The 21,712-nt window shown below is 36.1% G+C and overlaps 2 protein-coding genes across 3 annotated transcripts in view; one reads left to right on the top strand and one right to left on the bottom strand.

Annotated features, from left to right (window-relative positions):
- LOC126966335 (protoheme IX farnesyltransferase, mitochondrial) overlaps positions 1 to 1,275 on the top strand; it is a 37,218-nt gene extending 35,943 nt beyond the window's left edge. The window contains exons 7-8 of the mRNA XM_050810329.1: positions 163 to 297; positions 805 to 1,275. Coding sequence (XP_050666286.1) covers positions 163 to 297; positions 805 to 1,055 — 386 coding nt within the window. The 3' untranslated portion in view covers positions 1,056 to 1,275. The remainder of the gene's footprint in view (positions 1 to 162; positions 298 to 804) is intronic.
- On the bottom strand, positions 1,264 to 21,676 carry LOC126966168 (FACT complex subunit spt16). 2 transcript variants are annotated; one of them, XM_050810129.1, is made up of 18 exons: positions 21,466 to 21,676; positions 21,271 to 21,381; positions 21,029 to 21,190; positions 15,787 to 16,086; positions 15,091 to 15,506; positions 14,840 to 14,984; positions 13,413 to 13,572; positions 12,964 to 12,972; positions 12,407 to 12,646; positions 9,051 to 9,249; positions 7,970 to 8,367; positions 7,118 to 7,331; positions 5,715 to 5,969; positions 4,589 to 4,736; positions 4,264 to 4,393; positions 3,328 to 3,598; positions 2,937 to 3,107; positions 1,264 to 1,487 (listed from the first exon to the last, which is right to left on the bottom strand). In XM_050810129.1, exons 1-18 carry the CDS (start codon positions 21,532 to 21,534, stop codon positions 1,481 to 1,483), a joined length of 3,405 nt encoding a protein of 1,134 aa, XP_050666086.1. In that variant the 5' UTR covers positions 21,535 to 21,676; the 3' UTR covers positions 1,264 to 1,480. The 2 variants fall into 2 exon arrangements, with proteins under 2 accessions (XP_050666086.1, XP_050666094.1); XM_050810137.1 differs by lacking the exon at positions 12,964 to 12,972.
- Between the last annotated feature and the right edge of the window lie 36 nt (positions 21,677 to 21,712).

Here is a 21,712-nt window from a genome sequence, read left to right as displayed (position 1 = left end):
AACATTATAAGATTTTCAGTTGATACACAACTAAGGAGGAAAGTGCTTACATTGGCTTTAAGCACACTTTTGCCGTTCCGCTTTCAGACTGCGAATGATATGTCCATATGTATATAGAACGTCATTGCATGATGCATCAAATAATTTAGAATTGTATTTCAGGTCTTTGCAGAAGAGTAGCTTTGAGACACACTGGCATCATAACAGCGACGTGTCTTGCCGCACCTTACCTTGGAGTTACTAATGTTTGGTTTGCGGCTGAGTCATTGCCATTAAATATTTATTTTTCATACTTAGGTAAATTTTGACATTACATTTTATATGCATCGTTGTAACTAATCACTTCATTTTATTTGTGTTATACAGAAACACTAAATTCAGATAATTATTTATGAATATACTGATTGTATATTAGACTGATAACTCGTGAATGTTGGCAGCTTGTGGTTCCTAGTTGACCTGTTTGTTATATTATGAAATGTATTTGTTTAATGTCAATTTAACTATGGCAGTAATCACGACCATCATGTTTACGAAGCATATCATATATTTATACAGTTTATTTTTTATTACTTTTTATGAAATATTTGAATATTTAAAAAACTATTAACTTTGAACACGATTCATATACCTGATGCAGCAAAACAAACTAATTTGTTATGTGTATTAGAACAGGCAGTTGCAAATTTTATACCATCAATTAAAGTTCATAATTTTATACTTAATTATAAAAATTGTCATTGTTTCTGTTTGTAGCAATCACTCCACTGTTCTTATATGGTTAATCTTTTAATATCCTTTCAGCTTGGCAATTTTACAAAAAATCTGACAGTGGCAGTTCAAGAAAGCTATTCAGGTTTTCATTAATTCATTTACCAGCCCTTATGTTACTTATGCTTATCAATAAAAACTATCTGAGCTCGAACGAAAATCAAGAACAGGATGTTTTGAAGCAAGACGTTAATAAAGTACAGGAGACTAAGAGAATCACAGTATTGCCACGGGGCCCTGTTGTAGTGGCTCAGGACTCTGACTTAGATCAATTTAAAAAATGATTCATTGTATTGTATAGATCATTCTATAGTTATTTTTCTGTAAATAATGTACAACTTTAGTTTTGTGATGTTATTTATAGAGCTTGTATAAGATAGTAAATCTTAAATAAAAAACTTTGTGCTTAAGTTATATTTTTTGATTAGTATTAAACAATGTTGGTTCCTTTTAATTTATTTATAAATCAGGACATGAAATAAAACGTGAGAATTATTAAACTTATATTTATTTGTTTTTTATTTTTATAATTTAAATTAGTTACAAATGGAATTAAAATACATCTACATACATACACAACATTCTGACCTGATTTGAACATCAAACAGACGGACAGTGGATAGGTACAAACAAACTATATTAGAAACTTAAAAATGAGTTGTGTGCTGTAAAAATGAACCCGCCGTACAAACAAAAAGGAGCAACATCCTTATTTCCTGAAACAAAGAGTTTAAGTTACTTACATCTCGCTTATTTGGCTACCAGTGTCATATAATGTATGTATGTTTTGCTCTGCGTAAAACTAACCCCAAAGAGTAAGATAGTTCACATTCTTCACACTGTGTGTGATAGTGAAATTTACAACTATTTTGGAAACCTTATACTCAATTGTCTGTTGCAATTTTTTAAGTCAAATTAAAAATTTAAGCCAAAGATTTCATAAGAGCAATCAGCACATGACGGAAATTTTGTTATATTTGGTCCAAAAGTAACAAGAATTTTCTGGATTAATTTTTGTAAGGTTTAATCGTTCAGTGTTCTCATATATGTCCAATTGATCCTATGAGAGAATATGTGCCAATGCCTTGCCCTTCTACTTGCTCTTCTTCAGGAACATTCTGGCATCATTCTTGATGTTCATAACAACAATAAAGCAATCCATGACCAACATATCAACAATATGAGGTTAGCCATCACTTACTTTATGCAGCTCATGAACATATGAAGAGGGGTTAAGAATCTCCTACCTTATGACTTTTCAAATCCTAAGCGTTTTTTAAAAGGATGTAATCCAACATTCCATCCGGGGTCACCTTAGAGAATGCTTAGTTTCTATCTTTGGATTGTATTTCGGCCACACGGATGTCATCCGCGCGCCAAACATGGTAGCAAATCAGTCGTGAGTCGTCCTTTAGCGTGAAGACATCATATCGTGTTGTAGGTAATGGTTGTGGGTAAGAGGGCCTTGCTCTATTTAGAAGTTTGAGGCTTTTTTTGAGGGTTAATTTGTTTCAATAAATTAACACTTCAATTTAGGTTTTGGTAGAAATAAATATTTATTTTGAGATAAATGCAGATATATAAAATCATTATTATATAAATGAAGAGACTTCTTAGAGCCTAGTTACTAATCCTAATATTTCAAATTAAATGATAATAAATATTATATGGATCTCTATTCTTTTCTTATTTCTTTATTCTCGAATACGTCCACACTCACTGACTGTTACAGCACAACTGTCTTTACGGTTTGTGAGATAAACGGATGTAATCTATACTCCTAGGCCGCGGATGGAATCACGCGTACACAATCCAAGGATGATGAAGGTCCTATCATTATTTGGATGACATCTACATGCTATATGTATGACATCAAGCAAGGCCCCTCTGATGGGACGCTGGATTAGATCCGTCTAGAAAAGGCTGTATCCTCGCTAATATTATCAACATGGTCAGTAATATCAACTCACGCTATTATCAGTCAGCTAAATATGTGCCACAAAAATTCTGGACTTATTATCTTGCACAACACCAGAAACAATGGCTGTAAAAATATTATAAAATTCTCTGCAGTGAGGCATTAAAGTTTACAGTGTTAAGTGATCAGTGAACCGTTGCCGGCCTGTGTATGTAGTGTGGTATCATCATCCCGGAGCTATACTAACTTGTGTTTCTTGGAGCTGCGGTCGTGGTCCCTGCTGTCATCGCGGGACCTCTTGTGTGACTTGTGGTCGGAGGAGGACCTCTTATGGTCTCCGTTGGTCTTGCTGTGCTTGTCGCGGTCTCGATCGTGGTGCGACGACTTGCTATGTTGTTTGTCGCGGTTCTTTGATGGACTGGAAGTTAAGTAAAATTATTATTAAGAACATAAGTTATATGAATACCGCCAGATGATTATTGAAACTGTATTTTTTATATTTAAATGGAAGATTATTTAGAGCTGAAACTTCAAATGCCTGTAACTCAAAAGTGCCTTTGTGTGGTTTGGGTCCTTTCTGCTTAACTACCTCCAATTGTGAGTTAAGTCCTATTAAATAGTATGTTAACTTCGCTTACCTGCCACTACTATGCTTTGAAGGACTCTTATGGCTGGAACTCTTGTGATTAGAACTAGAACTCTTGTGACTGGAACTTTTGTGGGAGCTCGAACTTTTGTTGTGCTTGTCATGTTTCCGTTTCTTGTCGTCGTAGCTGGGGCGTCTATCGTGGCCGCCCTTCCGCTTGCGATCAAAGTCCTCGCCGCGGTCGAAAGTTCGCTCTTTCTTGTCTTCTTCGGCGGCTTCCCGTTCGAGGTCTGACCAATCCTTGCCAGATTCTTCATCTTCTTCTGCAATGTCATGCTCACGTTTTAATTCATTTTAGCACTAAGATAAATTAATACTGTTAAATAATAACAAATCGGGAGGAAATCTACACAACCCTAAGAAGAAATTTAATGGTATTGTGTGAACATGATCAACTCATACTGTTTCTCCAAACTATCAACCATCCGACTAACACGCCGTTGACGAGCCGGCGCGGCTGATGAAGCGCGCTTCAGACACATTGGAGAGTACATCCTAAACAGGAAGAAGGTGAAACCTCCTGCCCCTCCATCAATAAAGAGAAATATTGCTCTTTTTCAACTTCTCATGAAAACCTACATTTTAAATACATAATTAAACCAAACAGTCCAATGGTATTCTCTCTCTCTCTCAAAGACTCTGTGAGCAGTACAAATACATTACATTCATAGATTTTACAATTATCATTTAGGCTAATAAATGATGCACTTACCACAGATAGCAAAAACAAGCATCACTTACATAACTCAAACAATAAAAATATGATTGTACTTTTTGTAACGAACATGGACTCATTTGATGGTACCTACATGAATAGTGATTACTTAATAAAATTCTTATTCGTCTAGTCAAGCAGTATATCACATAAGCATGCATCGGACAGGTCGACGTACAACAGAACCTCAGTTCAAATATGGAGGCAACTCACCCTCACTGTCACCGGAGGCATCGGAAGCGTCAGAAGCCTCGGAGTCATATTCCGAGTCATCTTCGGACTCCTCTTCAGACTCTGCATCCGTTGGCTCATACGCGTCATCCTCTTCTTCCGATTCATCGTCCTATAACATTACCGTATTATTTGTTCAGCAGAATATCATCAGTAACTTTAATTTATACCATGATTGATGGGTGGATGAGGGATTTGAACGGCCCCGGGAGTTATAACTGAGCCAAGCCAACACCCTGAATCCATAAAGTAAAAATTTGTATATATCATTTTTATTTATATTAGTTGATATAGTGCACAGTGTTACCTGCGCTGCATTCTCTTCATCAGACTCAGGGTCAAGGAAAGACCAACCCCCGTTTTCGAAGAAGCCCTCAATATCATCAGTGATTGTCTTCATAACTTTAGTCCAGTTGAGAGATTGAATACCCTCCGAGTATCGGATATCACATGAGCTGAAAATTTCAAACATTCATAAACTTAATATAATGGAGAAATAAAGCATTTAATAAATTCTGTTTATGATAATAATATATAACCGGTACAGGCTAGGTTGCATACAACTTCATAGAATAGACCAACTTTGATGGCACAACACAATGTTAGCACTTTGTACAGGAGTGTATTCAAGAATATTGTAGTTATTAAGGGAAATATTGTTTTTTTATAACAAATGAACTCTCATCATTATAATTATTATATTACAGCACTAACAGAATGGCGTAACATGTTATATCTCTACTCGGCGAAAGAAACATTCCTACCATATTTCAAGTGTCTACGCCGTATGGTTCCAGAGATATTGTGTTGAATCAATATGGTGGAGTCTTATGTATTAAATAATTAAAGTAGATTTGAAATCTAGCTACTCTTCTCTTATTATGAAAAAAAATAAATGCTCAAAAGTTGGAAGTGCTTTGGATTCAATACATGTACCACATTCATAAAGGGATTAAAACCACTAATAATGCCTACTGCATTACAGTAAGTGATAACTTTTGTAATGAAGTATGATAAATGATTAATTTATTTGTAAACGAATTATTAATAAGATAGCAATAAGAAAGTTTATTCAATTAGGCTTCAAATAATCGCTTTGAGTCATCATTATAAATATTTCTTTTAAATTACTGAATCTACCATATGTTCGGAAAAAGTAGAGCTCGTGAGAAGAACATACTAGTAAATGTAATGTATTAATAATATATATTATCGTATATTAGATGCATCAGCGTCGTGATTACTGTCACAATTAATAATCCCATAAAATAATGTCATAGCTGGCACCACAAGCAGCACCCGTGCACGAGTTGACGCATGGACCAGCCATTGTTCCCTTCGCACACATTAGACGGAAGGAGTCGACCTGGCACACGACGCCGCCGCAAGTAATGCCACTTAAGTGAGTAAGACTATCATTATGTAATACTCACTTGAGCCATTCTTTAACATGATCCAGCATGTTCATGGGCACAGCGTTCACCATAGCAACTTTCTTAGCGTAGTCTTTAAATACAAACACCATGTCGAAGTTCTTCAGGTGAAACTGTACACGTTCAAAGTGAACTAATTCAACGTCCTCCAATGCTATGACAAATGGTGGCCATTCCGTTAAGTTGACAAGAGCGCCTGAAGTCGGCTGGAGCAACACTGTACTCCGGAATGGTGCACCGGGGAAGCCAAGCTCTCTGAAAACAGTAACAGTAACTCATTAAATTTATTTATGACATACATATCAACCTGCAGACAAATAGTCTAAACAGTATTAGCTTAAAATTCTCTCCGTAAATAGTTAATAGTATAAATTAATAATAATAATTAAACTGAAATTATTGATCAAATAGTAGATATATAAAAAAAATCATATACGTGCTGACAATCCACTTATGGATACTTGGGACTGTAAAAATAGAAGTAGTTTTATTATGATTAAATGAATTTGTCAAAGCCAACAACAAAGGCCTAGCGCAGACAAAAGACTATCCGTGACGCACTTTTAAGTCTGTGATAATAAAACATATAGAATTATATGCAGTAACGCAAACGACGCGCAAAAAGTCTGACACACAAAATATCCTCGACGTAGATATGACAGACCGCGCAGTACAAAAACTGCGCCAAAAAATATAACGTTTGCGTTAACACGAGCTAACGCAGACGATGATCACTTTAGTCTGTCGTCTGATAGTCATAGTGATTGACGTGTATCATGGATCATGGCGCTAGACATCGATGTTGATACAAGAAATAGAAAACAGACCAGCACTGTATGATACATCTTTGGCAGAGTATCATGACAGAAATTAAAAAGGAAAATTGTGGGATGAAGTGTGCAAATTTATTTGGATATAGTTTTAGAACTGAATGTTTAATATGAAACAGTCCCTTTAATAATTCGTTTTGAAAGAATAGAATGAACCCAAAATTCTCTGTTTTTTCTTCTTTTTTATATCTCTAATACGAATTGTACGTCGCTAAGACCTGAGGCATCCTTTCAAATACGCGACATGTCTTCTAATAATTTCCAGATATAATAAAATAATAATCAAAAACATATTAATAACATAAATAAAACTTCACGTTTTGAGTACAAATACTACATAGATAGCTACAATTTTCTTTGTTTCAAAGGTTTCCTTTCTATCAATTACCCAGTACACAAACATTTAATTAATAAAGAAAATTATGACTCAAAAATTTCATTTGGCTCTGTATTTCGGTGTGAAGGGCGCCGTAGCTAGTAAAATTACTGGGCAAAGGAGACTTAACATCTTAGGACTCAAGGTGACTAGGAGCGGCACTGCACTGTAATGGGCGGGCCGTATTAGTTACGTACCTGAACGGTGTGTCAAACTCGACCTCCTGCTTGGTCATGTTCTCCACTCGCTCGCAGAAGCTCTTGAAGGCCACCTTGAGCTTGTGGCGCAGCTCCCGCTCGCTCTGCTCGGCCGCCAGGTCGTCTCTATCGTGCATGTGCTGATGCTTGCCCAGGTCTGTGGTGATCTCTCCCACTTCCGTGTAGAACTGTACGTCTACATGCTTCTTTTTGCCTGAAATAATAATATCCAATATTAAAGGGAGAGTACTGGATCGAGTGCCAGTACAGGAGTGTAGGTGGCACTGAATTTGAATGCCTATTTTTAAAACTTAAAATTATTTATACTAGCTGACCCAACACTACAATGCCATCATAAACTAATTTTGAAATTTTTATAACAAACAAATTGTGTACTAAAATTGCTACTATATTACAAATGCAGGTTGTTCCAAAATTATATTATAGAAATTTGGAGAAAAATTTATAAAAGTGAATTATATATTTTTATATTTGTATGATAACCATGCGTTCATTTAGTGTCGTCATAGTAGCTCCATGCTGAGGTATGTTTTTGGTAATATTTATGTCTGATCAGTGACATATTGACAATTTAATTATAATTGCTCAACTGTACTTGTTGTTACATCATGTAAGGAACCTGGATTTAATAAATTACCAAATGCTTATAAAACAAAAATAAATTAAATTTGCAACCAAATTTTATGAACGATGCGGGACTCGAACCCAAGACTTTTCGGTTCCGTCCGAGCGCTCTTTCAACTGAGCCAACTGTTCGAGTGACGCGTAGGTCATAAATCTTGGTATGTTTTGTTCAAGTCTCAACAAAAATAATTTAAGTACTGCACTTACCAAACATAATGGCATGTTTCAAATGGAAATGCAATAGTATAATCATTTCACCATCACAAGGCTGGAAGAAAGCATTCTTTATGTTATTGTACAATATGTCCACTTTATCGCCTCTGACTGATGTGAACCGAAAACCATTTGTGTGCGCTTCAAGAGAGCCGCTCATACGTTTCGTTACAATATTAGGCCGTATGTAAAGATCTTTTAGTTTTGGGTTTCCTTTACTCTGTGACATCACTAAGGTATCCTGTTTCACTAAGTCCTCCTTTTCTCTTTCTTCCGCTTCACGAGTTTTAAATTTCTTTTGTACTTCTTTAATTAGACGAAAACCAGTGTTGAGATTAGCGGAAGGTGGTGATATTTCACCCGGTTCTTTAGTGTTTGTACTCCGGTATGTTCTGAAAGGCAAAACTTATGAAAGTATTGATAAACTCAACAATTATGATGGATCTGCACCAACTACTACTAAACATTAGTTTTATATTAAAAGGGATAAAAAGAAAAGTAGAAGAAAAGGAAGGCCTCACCCTATGGGAAGCCCATGAACATCTGCTATATCTGAGGATATAGATATAAAATTTATATTATATTTTGCCAGGTTTTGTTATGATGCACTACACATAAGGGTTGTAATACACTTGTTAATTAATAAAGGCAGCTGAAGTGCAATTGCACACAATACTAATCACAATGAAAAATTTATCAATTCAAGTACCAAAATATAAAGTATCAATGAATGAAAATTATTATCGATACTCAGCAACAACACAATATAGAATAATACAAATCTGCACTCTATGTTCTACAGGTTAGTGCAGTTGACTCTGAGCAAAGGTGCTTTCAAATTTCTTTACGGTTAAGGAAAACGGCGTGTGGAAACCTACATATCTCTAAGAAATTCAAAGTTTGTGTGTGAAGTTTGATAAACTCATACTTGGCTTAAAAGGGCTTGAACCCAGGGCTCTTGCAATTCCAGGGAAATTACACGTGTTTACATACATACGTACCACAGGTAAAAATTAATGAATGGATACTGTAAGCCAGTGATAGGATTTACAAGTTATTAACTTGATAAACTTACACTTCTTTCACAAAAGTCGCGTCAGGATGAGCGTAATTACCACCTTCGTTCCTACCCATGGTGGCTCCAGGATGGAAGAAATTAATTCTCAAATAAGTATAGTCTCCTTCCACTGACTGGGATATATTCTTTATGGTTGAGATATGGAATGGTACTGGAATGCCGAATATCGGCAAGATGACTGTCTCGTATTTACGATCTGAAATATAATTTTAAAATAAACAATTAATTATTATAGTATACTAGTTGGTGCCCTAGAAGATCCGACCTATTTTTCTAGGCACGGAACAGAAAAAGGCTAGTGGCGTATGGGCGTTACCCTGTCGACACTATTGTGTACAAATGTACCTACTCGAGGCTCAAGTGAGACCAATCATTTGAGGTCAAGTGAAGCATAATTTTCTTTTAAAAAAATACAAATATGCCTTATTGTGCCATTTTGGACTGTAGAAATCATAACCGCAATATGTCCAACGGAGGAATTTCCTAGTATCGGTCATCATAATTTTCCGAATTAAAAATAATTAATAATTGTTTGTGTGTTGTGGAAAATATACATTCAGTCAAAAAAGTATCGGGAATGAATGATTTGTATATGGTTCCAAATTAAAATTTTGTTTGTTTTTTTTGTTGTTGTTAGATTGACACAACTGTTTTCCATATTGGCGCGGAGTTTGAGTTGCACCTGTTATGTATATTTAATACAGTACTGTTTTTAGTTATATCATATCTAGTGTGTATTGCGAATTTCATAATGGATAAATACATCGAACAAAGACGTTATCTTAGATTTTGCATCGCCAATAGAATTTCGTGTTCGGAGTCACTGGCTTACGGTGAATCGATTTTATCAAAAACACGTGCTTGTGAGTGGTACAAAGCGTTCAAAAGCGGTCGAGATGTGTAGATAATATAGATGTGCGTCGCTCTGGTAGGCCATCAACGTCTGTAACTGAAGTTAACATCGCAAAAGTAAAGGAAATAGTCACTGAAATTCCTCATTCAAATTTCAGAGCGATAGCCGCCGAACTTTCTGTATCTCACGAGTCAATCCGTACCATTTTAACTAATCATTTTGGTATAAAACAAGTTGTTGTGAACTGAACTCAATTCCGGGTACAGCGTTTAAAAAATGTTTTGATGATTGGATTATTCATTGGCGTAAGTATATAGATAGGTAATAAATTAAATTTTCTCAAACATGCATGGAAATATTGTCATTATTTTCGAAAAAAGAATACGCGAAGGAATCGAATTGTCGGACAAGTAAAATCAAATCCATTGCAGGAGCGTTTTTTGAATTTGGAACATTACAACGCTCCTGCAATGTTGTACGAAACGGTGTGCTGGGGTTATTATATTATACTCTTTGATCGGATCTCTTTTGTCAATCTTGGCATACCTTAGTCTCTTTGCGTTTGCCTGTCGGCACAGATGATAAAAAAATATTGGCGGCAAAGCTGAAAATTCGTCTTGATTTTTTATTTACATACCTACATAATAAATATAAATTTAATAATTAAAATGAGTTCCAACGGTTCAGAGAGTCAAATGGAGATTGATTGTACTCCACCAGATGTAAGATTAGAAGCGAAATTGGCATGGAAAACCTGCTTCCAGCGAAGTCAAAAGAAAAATACTTGAAAGTTTATGAAAATTTAATGAGTTGGAAAAAATTGGAGAAAAAAGTGAACATTTTCTTAGAAACAGTATTTTTGGCGTATTTTAATGAGATTGCTAAAACTTAACAACCATCTACATCATCGGCAATTTATTTCACGCTGAAATGTACAGTTCATGTTAAAAACGGCATTAACTTGAAAAATTATGGGAATTTAACTACTTTTCGTAAACGAGAATCGACCGGATTCAAAAGTAAGACATCAAAAAATTTTACTGGCGAAAAAATAAAGCAATTTTTAACTAAAGCTTCTGATGATATATATTAAGCGACAAAGGTAAATTAAATTTAATGTATAATATAAAGTATGTTTTATTTCCCTGCATTCTTTTGAGAAAAGCACTACATATTCCTGGGTGGGAAATGGCAAGTAAACTCATACTCGACCTGCAATTGCCTATTTCCCGGCTATTGAAATAATGTACTATTGGATGAATAAAAAACATTTTGTGAATTATTGATCTTTTCCCGGTACTTTCTTGACAGAGTAGTACAATTAAAAATGAACCGTAAATTATACCGTACTGCAGAAAATAAAAATTTCATATTATTGCTCACGCTGTGACACAACCAACGCTATATTTGGGAAAGGAATAAAAAAAAGATGAACAAGTCTGAGCATTACCTGAAGTTTTCAAAAATTTTAGCAGTAATGAAGAGAGGATTTGATTTTATTAATACATAGAGAATGAATGAGAAATACCTTACATAGTAATCACAAGGATAAATAATGTGACTCTCAGGATCCGGTGTACCCCTCGTAGTCTGAAGTCGAAAATCGTACATGCCAATCGGGTGGCGATAAAAATAGTTGAAAGAAATTTCTAGTATAATTTAAATTTAAAGATGGAATTGTAGAGAATCATTTTGAAAATAGAACAGATCCGTGGGTATATAAGCCGCACTAAGCGTGGCCTACGGCAGTTCTAGTTCAGACTCGGAGAAAGTGTAAAGGAAAAGAAGGAAGAAAAGAGGAAGTAGTGCAAAGTGGAAAGTGATCCAGAAGAAGATAGAAGAGAACTAGTGTTCGGTGCGGTGTGATCCGTTGAAGGTACAGCCGCCGATAAGAGGAACAGCGGCAGACCGGCGAAGTGCAAATAATGACTCGTTCCTATAAGCGGAGTAGGTATTATTTCCAATCTCTGAGCCACTCTCGTGTCAATATGTCTACATAGAGCCTCTTGCTGTTGGGCAACTAATGACAACAGGTCAGGTTTATTACTTTAGTGTGCATGACAGCTACGTCTTAAACTCGGAATTCTCGCTAGTCACATTGTTCTAGTGTGCGTGCGTTGCTGGAAATAGAGGCTAACAGTTCTATTTTCTTCGACGTGTTCACAGCTGTCACAGTCTACCTAGACGTATTAATTATCTAAGACATAACATTATAATATGATAAAATTGTAACAAAGTGAAAACTGCACATTTAATATACTTCCTGTGCTATTTGTCCGTTTGCCTGCTAGTATTTCCCGGTACAACGCAAAAACTACTCAAAATATTTTATTCTATTTTTTGCATGAAGGTCTCGAATACATATGGGCTGATACTTATAAGTTGTCCCTACGTGCGCTAGATATAGACATAGTATATTAACAGCTTCATTGCGTTCACGCCGACGACACTTAACTTGATTGATCATAATACGAAATGTAGAAATTCATTTGTTACTCACCAACATACAACTTGAGTTCTTTCACTTCAATGTCCCGAGGCATTTGGCTGATACTCTTATACGAAACAGTGCTCTTTCTTATCTTCTCTGCATCCTTGCCACTCGACTGTTTCGCAAGCCGCTCCTTTGCCTTCTCATTGAGAGCTATGGCCAACTCCCTCTGATGCTCTTTGCGTTTTTCCTCGGATGAATGTTCAGTACGTAGCTTAGATTCTATGACAGCTGTCCGTTTACCTCTGCCTAAAAATAATACCATATAAAAATTTCTGGCTTTTTTGATATTTTTGACTCACAAAGCAATAATATGATGTTAAATCTATATAAAGTTATATCTTTTGTGTTAATAAAAAGCTATTTTACACGTGTTTGAAGTTCAATTTCATCACTGTCAAGTTTAATATATCAGGCATTGTCATAATAGTCATAATGTCATAAAGCAAAAAATACTTAAATTAGGCAGACCACTTAAATAAAGCAAAAAATAGGGCAATCGGAAGGTACCTAAAAAAGCGAATAATGCGAGCAACTAATGAGTATTTCATTTATAAGTAACTCACCTCCGTTTTCTATCCATCCGCAATTTCATGTAAATAAAAATTTGTCAATATAGCACATTCCATTATTAACAGCAAAAATATATAAAGAAAAAAATACACAATGTAAACACGATTGAGAATCAATTTGTAACAGCAATAGAGATGATACAAATGTGAAAAATATTTACTAGATTATTATAATTAATCACACAGTGGCACCATAAAACATTCTTCTTTTGTCTATCAAGAAGAATATTAACATATTATTTGTATTAACCTCACATAATTGTTGTTAATTTAGATATACAATCTTTATTTAAAACTATTAATAGAGAAAATGCAGTTCCATCTCAAAATGTCAAATCTACATATCCTCCTAGAACTAAATAAACACCAACATATTATATTCAAATTAGAACTGAAATATGTTAATTTAGTCAAGAATAATTTCTTATTTTCACTGAACATACCCAGTATTTCAGTCTTATTTTCTTTTTCCTCTTCTTCCTCTTCGTCATCATCTTTGAGGAAGATACCAATGTTCTTGATCTTTTTTTTGGACTGTGTCAGCAATGACGCTGGCTGTTCTTCATTCACTAATACAGTGTCGCCAATGAAAAGAGCATAAGTCTAAAATAAAAGTTTATATGAGTGCTATATGCATAATATGACTCACACTGTGTTTCAAACAACACAAGAGACAGCTCACAATCTCACCAACATACATTTTGTTAAAATTTCATAGGTTTGTATTTTTATTGAATGGAGCAAGTAAAAAATGGTGAAAATTCAAAATCGGTTGTATCCCCTACCGCACGTAATTCTTCGTTTTTTTATGAATTTTTAAAAATATCATTATGTTTTTAAATATTTTTTGGGTTAAAATTTAATATCGTGTCGCAGAGGAAGAGGGGGAATGTCCTTTCTCCCCTTGCACCACTCCCATGAATACGTAACGCACCATTCTCTTAAGCATCAAAATAATTTAACCTAACATCAAAACATAAAAGTTGCTTAAAAGGCCAATTAAAATCCCCGCTCTGCGGAGCTCATATATGAAAAAAAAGGGGATGGCGGGCCATGGCATTCCACCAAATCCGTCTGAGTCGGAGTATGACTCATGTGTGAAGCACGCTTCGCTCGCTTTAACATCCTAAGTTCTTCTAGTGGCGTCTTATAGACGCCCACGATAAATAAGTTTCTTCCACGCACATTTCTAGTTTGTGTAGATGATGTTAAGTGACAATTAAACTCCAGCAATCATCATTGAATTCTAAAGTCCATCAAGTATAAAAATCCATTGATTGTGACACTTGTCTTAGACATGATCTTACGTCCTTATCGCACATAAACAACTGTTATTCTTATTATTCTGATTTATCCATTTTGGAGTATTTTCCCGAAAACAGTGCATTAATACTAGTACTAGAAAATTGTTAGATTGTTCGTTTCTTTTGTGTTATTAATTATTCATTGATTAAAAATATAACGCCAGTAGTATTGTCTTAATTAGGGACCAAACCTCTAGCAAATACAACACCTTTCTCCCTTAAACTCCTGCCAAACGATTGCAAATCTAACCCTAAAAAAACGAAGTATAAGTAGCCGCAGCTTCTCTTTATAAGAGTTAGTCAATACACAAAGAATAATTAATGACAACAATTTACATTCTCTTTCACACACGCTCTCTCCCTTTTATTTGTCAGTTCTTATATTTTGCTATCATTTGTTATATGACCTGCGCTATCGTGCCCACTATATTTGGACATCAGTTGGCAAAAATTTAAATGGCATATGCAGCAAAAATTTGCTATTAAGAAAAATTGGATTAACAAAAAAAAACGAGCCTTGATTTGACTCCTTTTAAGCAAATATATTTTTAATTTTCTTATATTACCTTTCCCTCTTTTTCTGTAGCTGCTTTATTAGTAAGATTTGCCAGACCAATGTTTATGTTAAATACCATCCCTTTTTTAGCTACAATATTTGTTTTAGGACCAATAACAATTGAGCTTTCTCGAAATTCTATTCCCATTGCAAACCTAAAGAGAAAAAAAATTATGTCAATAAGATATACACATTTAGCACATATTTAATATAATGTTCTTCTCTCTATAATATAATGTTATCATATTAGTAATATAATACCCAAATGATTTGTTCAAGTTATCAACAAGCTCTGGTTTCTCTTTTTTTGCCATTGCCAATCCAGCTTCATAAACAGCAGACAGTTTTGCTCCGGCAACTAAGTTTTTCATAACTTCTTCTTCTAAATTAACAAGGAAATTGTAATTGCTTTGTATTTCATCAGTTGGGTTAACAAGTAAAGTGCGCACTATATTTGAACAGTATGACTTGTATCGTGCTCCCAATGAACAAACTATTGAGCCAAAATGAAGGTGATTTTTGTCTGATACTGCACTGAATTTTAGGCTGTAGTTTCCTCCAGACTGAATTATTGGTGGATAACACATATCAACTTGACTTGTATCAACACCAGTCACATACTTCTTATCAGAAATAGCAGCTTCAACTCCTTCAGCTAATTTTGAATGTTTAACTTTCTGGAACAAAATATAACATTATATACATCCTAGAGGAGAACCAGGTACTTCTCAGAAAATACTACTCAAGCTTTCTGTCATAGCAGGGGAGTTACTACTACTAAGAATATCTAGCCATGTTTCTATGTTTGTTGTAATCTGGAATCACATCCAGCTGTCAATTAATAACTGTGAAGGCTATGACAGACTACACATAATCAGTTTATTCATAATTTAATTTTACATAATACAGACTAGAAATATAATAAGCTGGTTCAATTACTTATTCAATTAGAATTACCTTATCAGAATCAATAATTTCCATGATTTGATCCTTTAAATACTTAGTAAATACGTCAACTGTTACTAAACATGCTTTTTTTATAGTTATAATCTCAGAGTCTTCTTTGGGGGCAGTCAATAGTGCCACAGATGAACTTATATCAATATTCTCAAATTTCTCCAACTTCATTAAGTTCTTCCAACTTTCACAAAACTCTCCAGGATAATTATCTTTTGCAAAAACCCCAAGGGTCTTTCCTGATTTTGATTTTTTGATTTCCTGTATGAGTTTACTAAAATTTTCTTTGTCTTTATCGTTCTGAAATAAATGGCGTACATTATAGGTATATCTTGAAATAATAATAATAAAAATATTATACTAATGACTTGAGCGAAAATATATTTATATAATGAAAAAATAATTGCTTATTATATACTGAACTTTTAGTACAGTATATACATAAGATCACATGATTAGGGCCTCATATAAGAGATAAATAAATAATTGAGCACATAAACAAAAAAAAAATTAATATAATTGCGTATTTTTAACCGACTTCAAAAAGGAGGAGGTTCTCAATTCGATCGGTATTTATTTCCGATTACTCGGAGATTTATGATCCGATTTACGTAATTCTTGGTTTTTTGGTTTCATTTGGTCCCATAAAAATTTTATATAGTTTCGCGCAGTAGTTTTCATTTTATGAACATATTTTATAAAAGTTTTTGTCTACCTGGATGATATAATTGTTTTTTGTGTATGACTCTTTTATGAGTTTTCATTTAGGTTGATGATATATTATTGACTGAAAAAAACTTTAAAAAAACCGACTTCAAAAACTGACAAGTATCAAATAACTAAAAAAGTAGCATAATACACCTCTTGCAGACCCTTAATATTAATAACATACTATTATTAATTATATGTGCTACATATTGTTTGCTTTGAAGTCGGTGCCAAGCCAAAGGTAATAGTAGGTACCTACACTCGCCACGCATGACTTTGAGCGGGATAGCTTCGTCTAAAACAAAACAACCCAAGCGGATAGATACGCGTGACCAGACAACCTTAAGCTGTTTATAATATTAAGTTTTATTTTGTTTAGGGCTTGGCACCTACTTAAAACCTATCAATAGGTAGCACATATAATAGTATTTTATTAATATTAAAGGTAAAGGTTTGCATAAGAGGCGTATTAGATCGCACCGTTGCTATAAGTCGTTAAGGAGTTCCATTGATCATCATATTCGTCTACAACAATTACTTGACCATAACGATGTGACTCAAATATCCGGATATCATAAAAAAGATTCGACCGAGTATCGTTAATTTTCTCCTAAGAATTGAAGTTCCGTTACTTTCTCATGGATTCCATAATCAGAACCTAACTAAAGTCCCTTTAAAGTAAGTATATTCTTTCCAATAAAAAAATAATCATGGAAATCGATTGGCGAGATATTGAGTTATTCGTAAATTTGTCGCGCATATACTTATAGCAAATTTAAGAGTTTTATGGTTTTCTCATGGATGCCATTGTCAGATCTAGACCAAATTGCAATGGGACCACACGGGAAGAACCAGCTTTCAAATAAAAAATTATCAATCCCGGGTCGGTGTGAACCGGTCGAAATTTCAGAGGAAACAAACATAAAAAAGAAAATAACATACCAACGAATTGAGACCCTCCTCCTTTTTTGAAGTCGGTTAATAAAGTAATGACCGTTTTTATAAACGAATAAAACTATATCAAATATGACCAAACATAAAACATAAACTACATACTACAATGACTGAGTCACTTGTATTCTCCTACCTAACCTAACAATAACTAAACAAATGCTATGGAAGCTAGGAAAGAATGCCGTTATTCCCGTACTATTGAAAGAATCATCTATAGGAAATGGCCTGAATATTTGTTTGAAAAGTTGTCCTGGTGTGAAAATTCTACTTTTTAATGTAAATAATTTTGCTTCACAAAATTTGCTGAATATACCATAATACAACAAGACAAACCTAAAGTTTCAAGATCATGGCATCCTGTAATTGAAATGATCTACCCTGCCTCTCAGAATGGGAAAAACTATAAATTGTTTTATGGGTTTTTCGAAAATTTATTGTATATCTCAGATGCAATTTTATATTGCTATTTTTGTATTTAGCTGACTGCCTTCCCCCTTTTCTCTAAATGTATCTATATAACATTAGTTTGTTTAATATAAACCATTATTTGAAGGCAATAAATTTTATAATAATTGTTATCTTTTTCAGACCAGATGTTCTTTTTTTTTATGGAAAAGGAGGACAAACGAGCGTACGGGTCACCTGGTGTGAAGTGATCACCGCCGCTCACATTCCCTTGCAACACCAGAGGAATCACAGGAGCGTTTCCGGCCTTTAAGGAAGCTGTACGTACTTTTTTTGAAGGTACCCAAGTTGTATCGTCCCAGAAACACCGCACAAGGAAGCTCATACCTCAGCTTTGTAGTACGAGGAAGAAAGCTCCTTGGACACGGCACTGTGGAGGACCGCCACACATCCAGATGGTGGGGATGATATCCTTATTTGTGGCGTGTCATCCGAAGGTGGAATGCGGCGGCAGGAATCAGGTGAAACAGCTCTTCGGAGCACTTCCCGTGATAAATGCGGTAGAAGACACACAATGAAGTCGTCTCTACGCAACGCCAAGTGATCCAGCCGTTCACAGAGCACTGGGTCCCCGACAATACAAGCTGCTCTGCGTTGCACGCAATCATCAAGGATCGAGCTGATACTGGGATGCGCCAGACCAGAGAAGACAGCAATACTCCATATGTGGCCGGACCTGCGCATTGTAGAGCAATGCAATGTGGGCCGGCTTGAAATATTGCCGAACTCTATTTATTACGCCCAGCTTCTTCGAGGCCAATTAGGCTGTGCCCTCCAGATGACCACGGAATTGGCAATCGCTCGAGATTTCGAGACTCGGTATTACGCTACTAGGTGGGCCTTTAAGGTAAGTGTTGTCGAACAGCGGTGATACGACAAAAGAGTTTTTTTAGTGGTAAATTTGAGTCTTCTGGTGGTAAAGTTGGATAAGGTATAATATAACCCCATTCCGACACCTTCTCAAGAGAGGACGTGATAGAAGACACAAGTTTCTCACGGCACTGTGCGACGACTTCCCGAGAGAGACCTGCATAGCCCGTGTATACGGCATCACCAGTGCTGTCGTCTGCATAGCAATGTATGTTGGAGTGTGTGAAACATATCATTGATATGCAGAAGAAACAGTGTAGGAGATAGCACACAGCCTTGGGGCACTCCAGCGTTCACAGGCTTCGGGTTCGAGCAATAACCGTGGATAAGGACCTGTATGCTGCACTCAGTGAGGATGCTGGAGGTCCACTTGCAAAAGCTCTAGGCAAGCCCAAATGATGGAAGTTTTGAGAGAAGCGCCTTGTCATACACGATCGCAGGCCTTCGCTATATCCAGGCTGCAATGACTTCCCCCTTGCTTTCGATAGCCGCCGCCCAACTATGGGCTAACACACAAGTATACCAGAAGATCGCCTGCCGGACGACCACGGCGAAAGCCGCACTGTCGGTCGTTGATCAACTGGTGACCTTCTTGGTATACCAAGAGCTGGCGGTTAACTATGCTCTCTTTGATTTGGAGAGCAGGGAGGTAATAGCGATAGGCCTGTAGTTTTCCGGATGCAAACTGTCTCCTTTTTTTGGATCGGATCGACAAGAGTCAGTGAGTACGCATTTTGAATATGAGTGCCGGAATAAACGCGTTAGCACCAGCTTCAACTTAACCTGCACACGTTCTAAGCACGGAGAAATGTCATCCGGCCCTCTTGACTTCCTGACCTCCAAAGAAAACAGAGCTCGCCATATAGTTTTCTGTCTGAACTGTACTTCAGACATGGAGCCCTGACACCGCAGGATGGTCGGCGGTGTTTTTCCGTTGTCGTCAAGAGTCGAGTTAGAGGCAAAGGAGCGCACAGAATATCGGCTTTCTCTTTTGCCATATGGGCCAGGGTGTCATTCCTCATGTGCACCGCGGCAAGGACGGCTGGTCAAGTTAACAAGAGCAGCTTTTGACAACGACCAGAACTTGCGTGTTCCAGTCGGGTAACTGGAAAGCTGCTCGCCGACTTTGACAACATGCTTCAATTTCGCATGGGCTATTTGCCGCTTAAAGAGTCTGGAGGCACGGTTATATTTCCTCTTTAGAACTTTGTTGTTTGGTTCCTTTGAGCCCAGCGCCGGAACCCAAGTTCGATACGCCTGTTTTTTTGCAGTCAGATGCTGCTTTAACTGACACATCAAACCAGGGCTGTGATCTGCCACCAATCGGTACTACAAAACTTGGTATAAAAATATCCATGCCCTGTAGAATCACACCGGCTACTGCACTGGGGCCACTCATCCGAAGGCAAAAATACCTTGCCCCAAGAGTAGGATGAAAAAAGGAACGCATCCCATATCAATCTGCTGACTTGTAGTGCCAAATGCGGTGGGTCGCTGGTGGTCTGTGATGTAGGTGATGGATAGGCACTACACTCCTGACCAGGCAATGGTCGGACGTTCCGAGAGGAACATCGAGAGAGACCCGGTAACTATCGGGATATATAGTCAGCAGAAAATATAATAAGGATGGCATCTGACTTTTCACATCCGGGAGCCGCGTTGGCAACTCAACCACTTGGTAGGGACAATATGCCAAAGCAAAATTATGCACAGATAGCCCTGCATTGTCTGTGGTATGTGACCCAAGCCATATGGTGTTGTGCCCGTTCCATGTTCGACAATAACCTAAGTGCTGATGCCATAAGACGCCAGCATGACTCTCCACTTCTAGAAAGCCCTTAGTTGCCTCTTACCTCTCACCCTTTGGCCTCGACTCCCCTATTCTTTTTACGCCTCGGGAAGCAAAGGGCAATGCTAATGGTGGATATAGCATTGTGGTTGTATTTATTACTAATATAAACTCTCCACAGTATAAGAATTACAATGGAAGGTGTCATAGTACAGGTGTTTTGTAGCCTAATGACTCACAACAACAATTAGTCCAGATAATTGAGTCTCTACTGTATACGATTGTCAGTTGCTTTTAAATCACAAAAATTTTTCTTCCAAAAATGTAGTTTTATAAATTAACCAAAGTAATAAAGATAATCAAACATTATTTATCACAACTTAATGCCTTCTGTGTACCTATTTAATGTCTTGCAAAGGATATATTTTATTAAAAATACTAGGTTTGTATACTCACTCTATCTCTAATTAACAATTTCACTGGTGGTAGGTCTGTTTCTTCCTTTCCATTCTCTATCTGTCTGAGGAATTCTATTTTTTTTTTACTCGCTAGAAAACACATGCTGTGTTCAGTAAGCACTGTTATTGTGTCTGGCAGCTCATATCCAAACAACCAAGTCTGTTGAAATATTTCCAAAAAGGTATGAGATTTAATTTTCGTTTCATGACCATCATTATTAAAGGGTAATTCAACCATACCTGGAAAGCTGTCGACTTGCTATAGAGTGTATCTTCGTCGACTCCAACACATGACACCAAACAATCTACTTTGGCAAGTACATCATCATTATTTGAATCATTTGCCGCAGACTGCAAAATTAAAGAATTTTTAACCATAAATATTTATTCATACATAAAAGACATTATTGCTTACAAGGAATATTTGTTTCTCACCTTCCACGCTGCATATAGCCTCTTCATACGCCTATAAAACGTCTCTTTGTCCAAGGATATGTTAGACATTTTAATTGATGTAAGAAAACATTTAAACTGAAAAATCAACTGCGCAATCACGCGCTGATTCGATATTTTAATAAATTCACTACATCAATAACAACATACCAAGCTTGAAGCTTCCCTTTTAATTCTTTTTGACAGCAAACAAATTGAAATTATGAATGGCGGGATAAAACATAGAAAA

This window comes from Leptidea sinapis, chromosome 1, assembly GCF_905404315.1.
Source record: "Leptidea sinapis chromosome 1, ilLepSina1.1, whole genome shotgun sequence".
Taxonomy (NCBI): domain Eukaryota; kingdom Metazoa; phylum Arthropoda; class Insecta; order Lepidoptera; family Pieridae; genus Leptidea; species Leptidea sinapis.
Note: the sequence above shows the minus strand (reverse complement) of the source record. Positions and strands in the feature narration are given on the sequence as shown.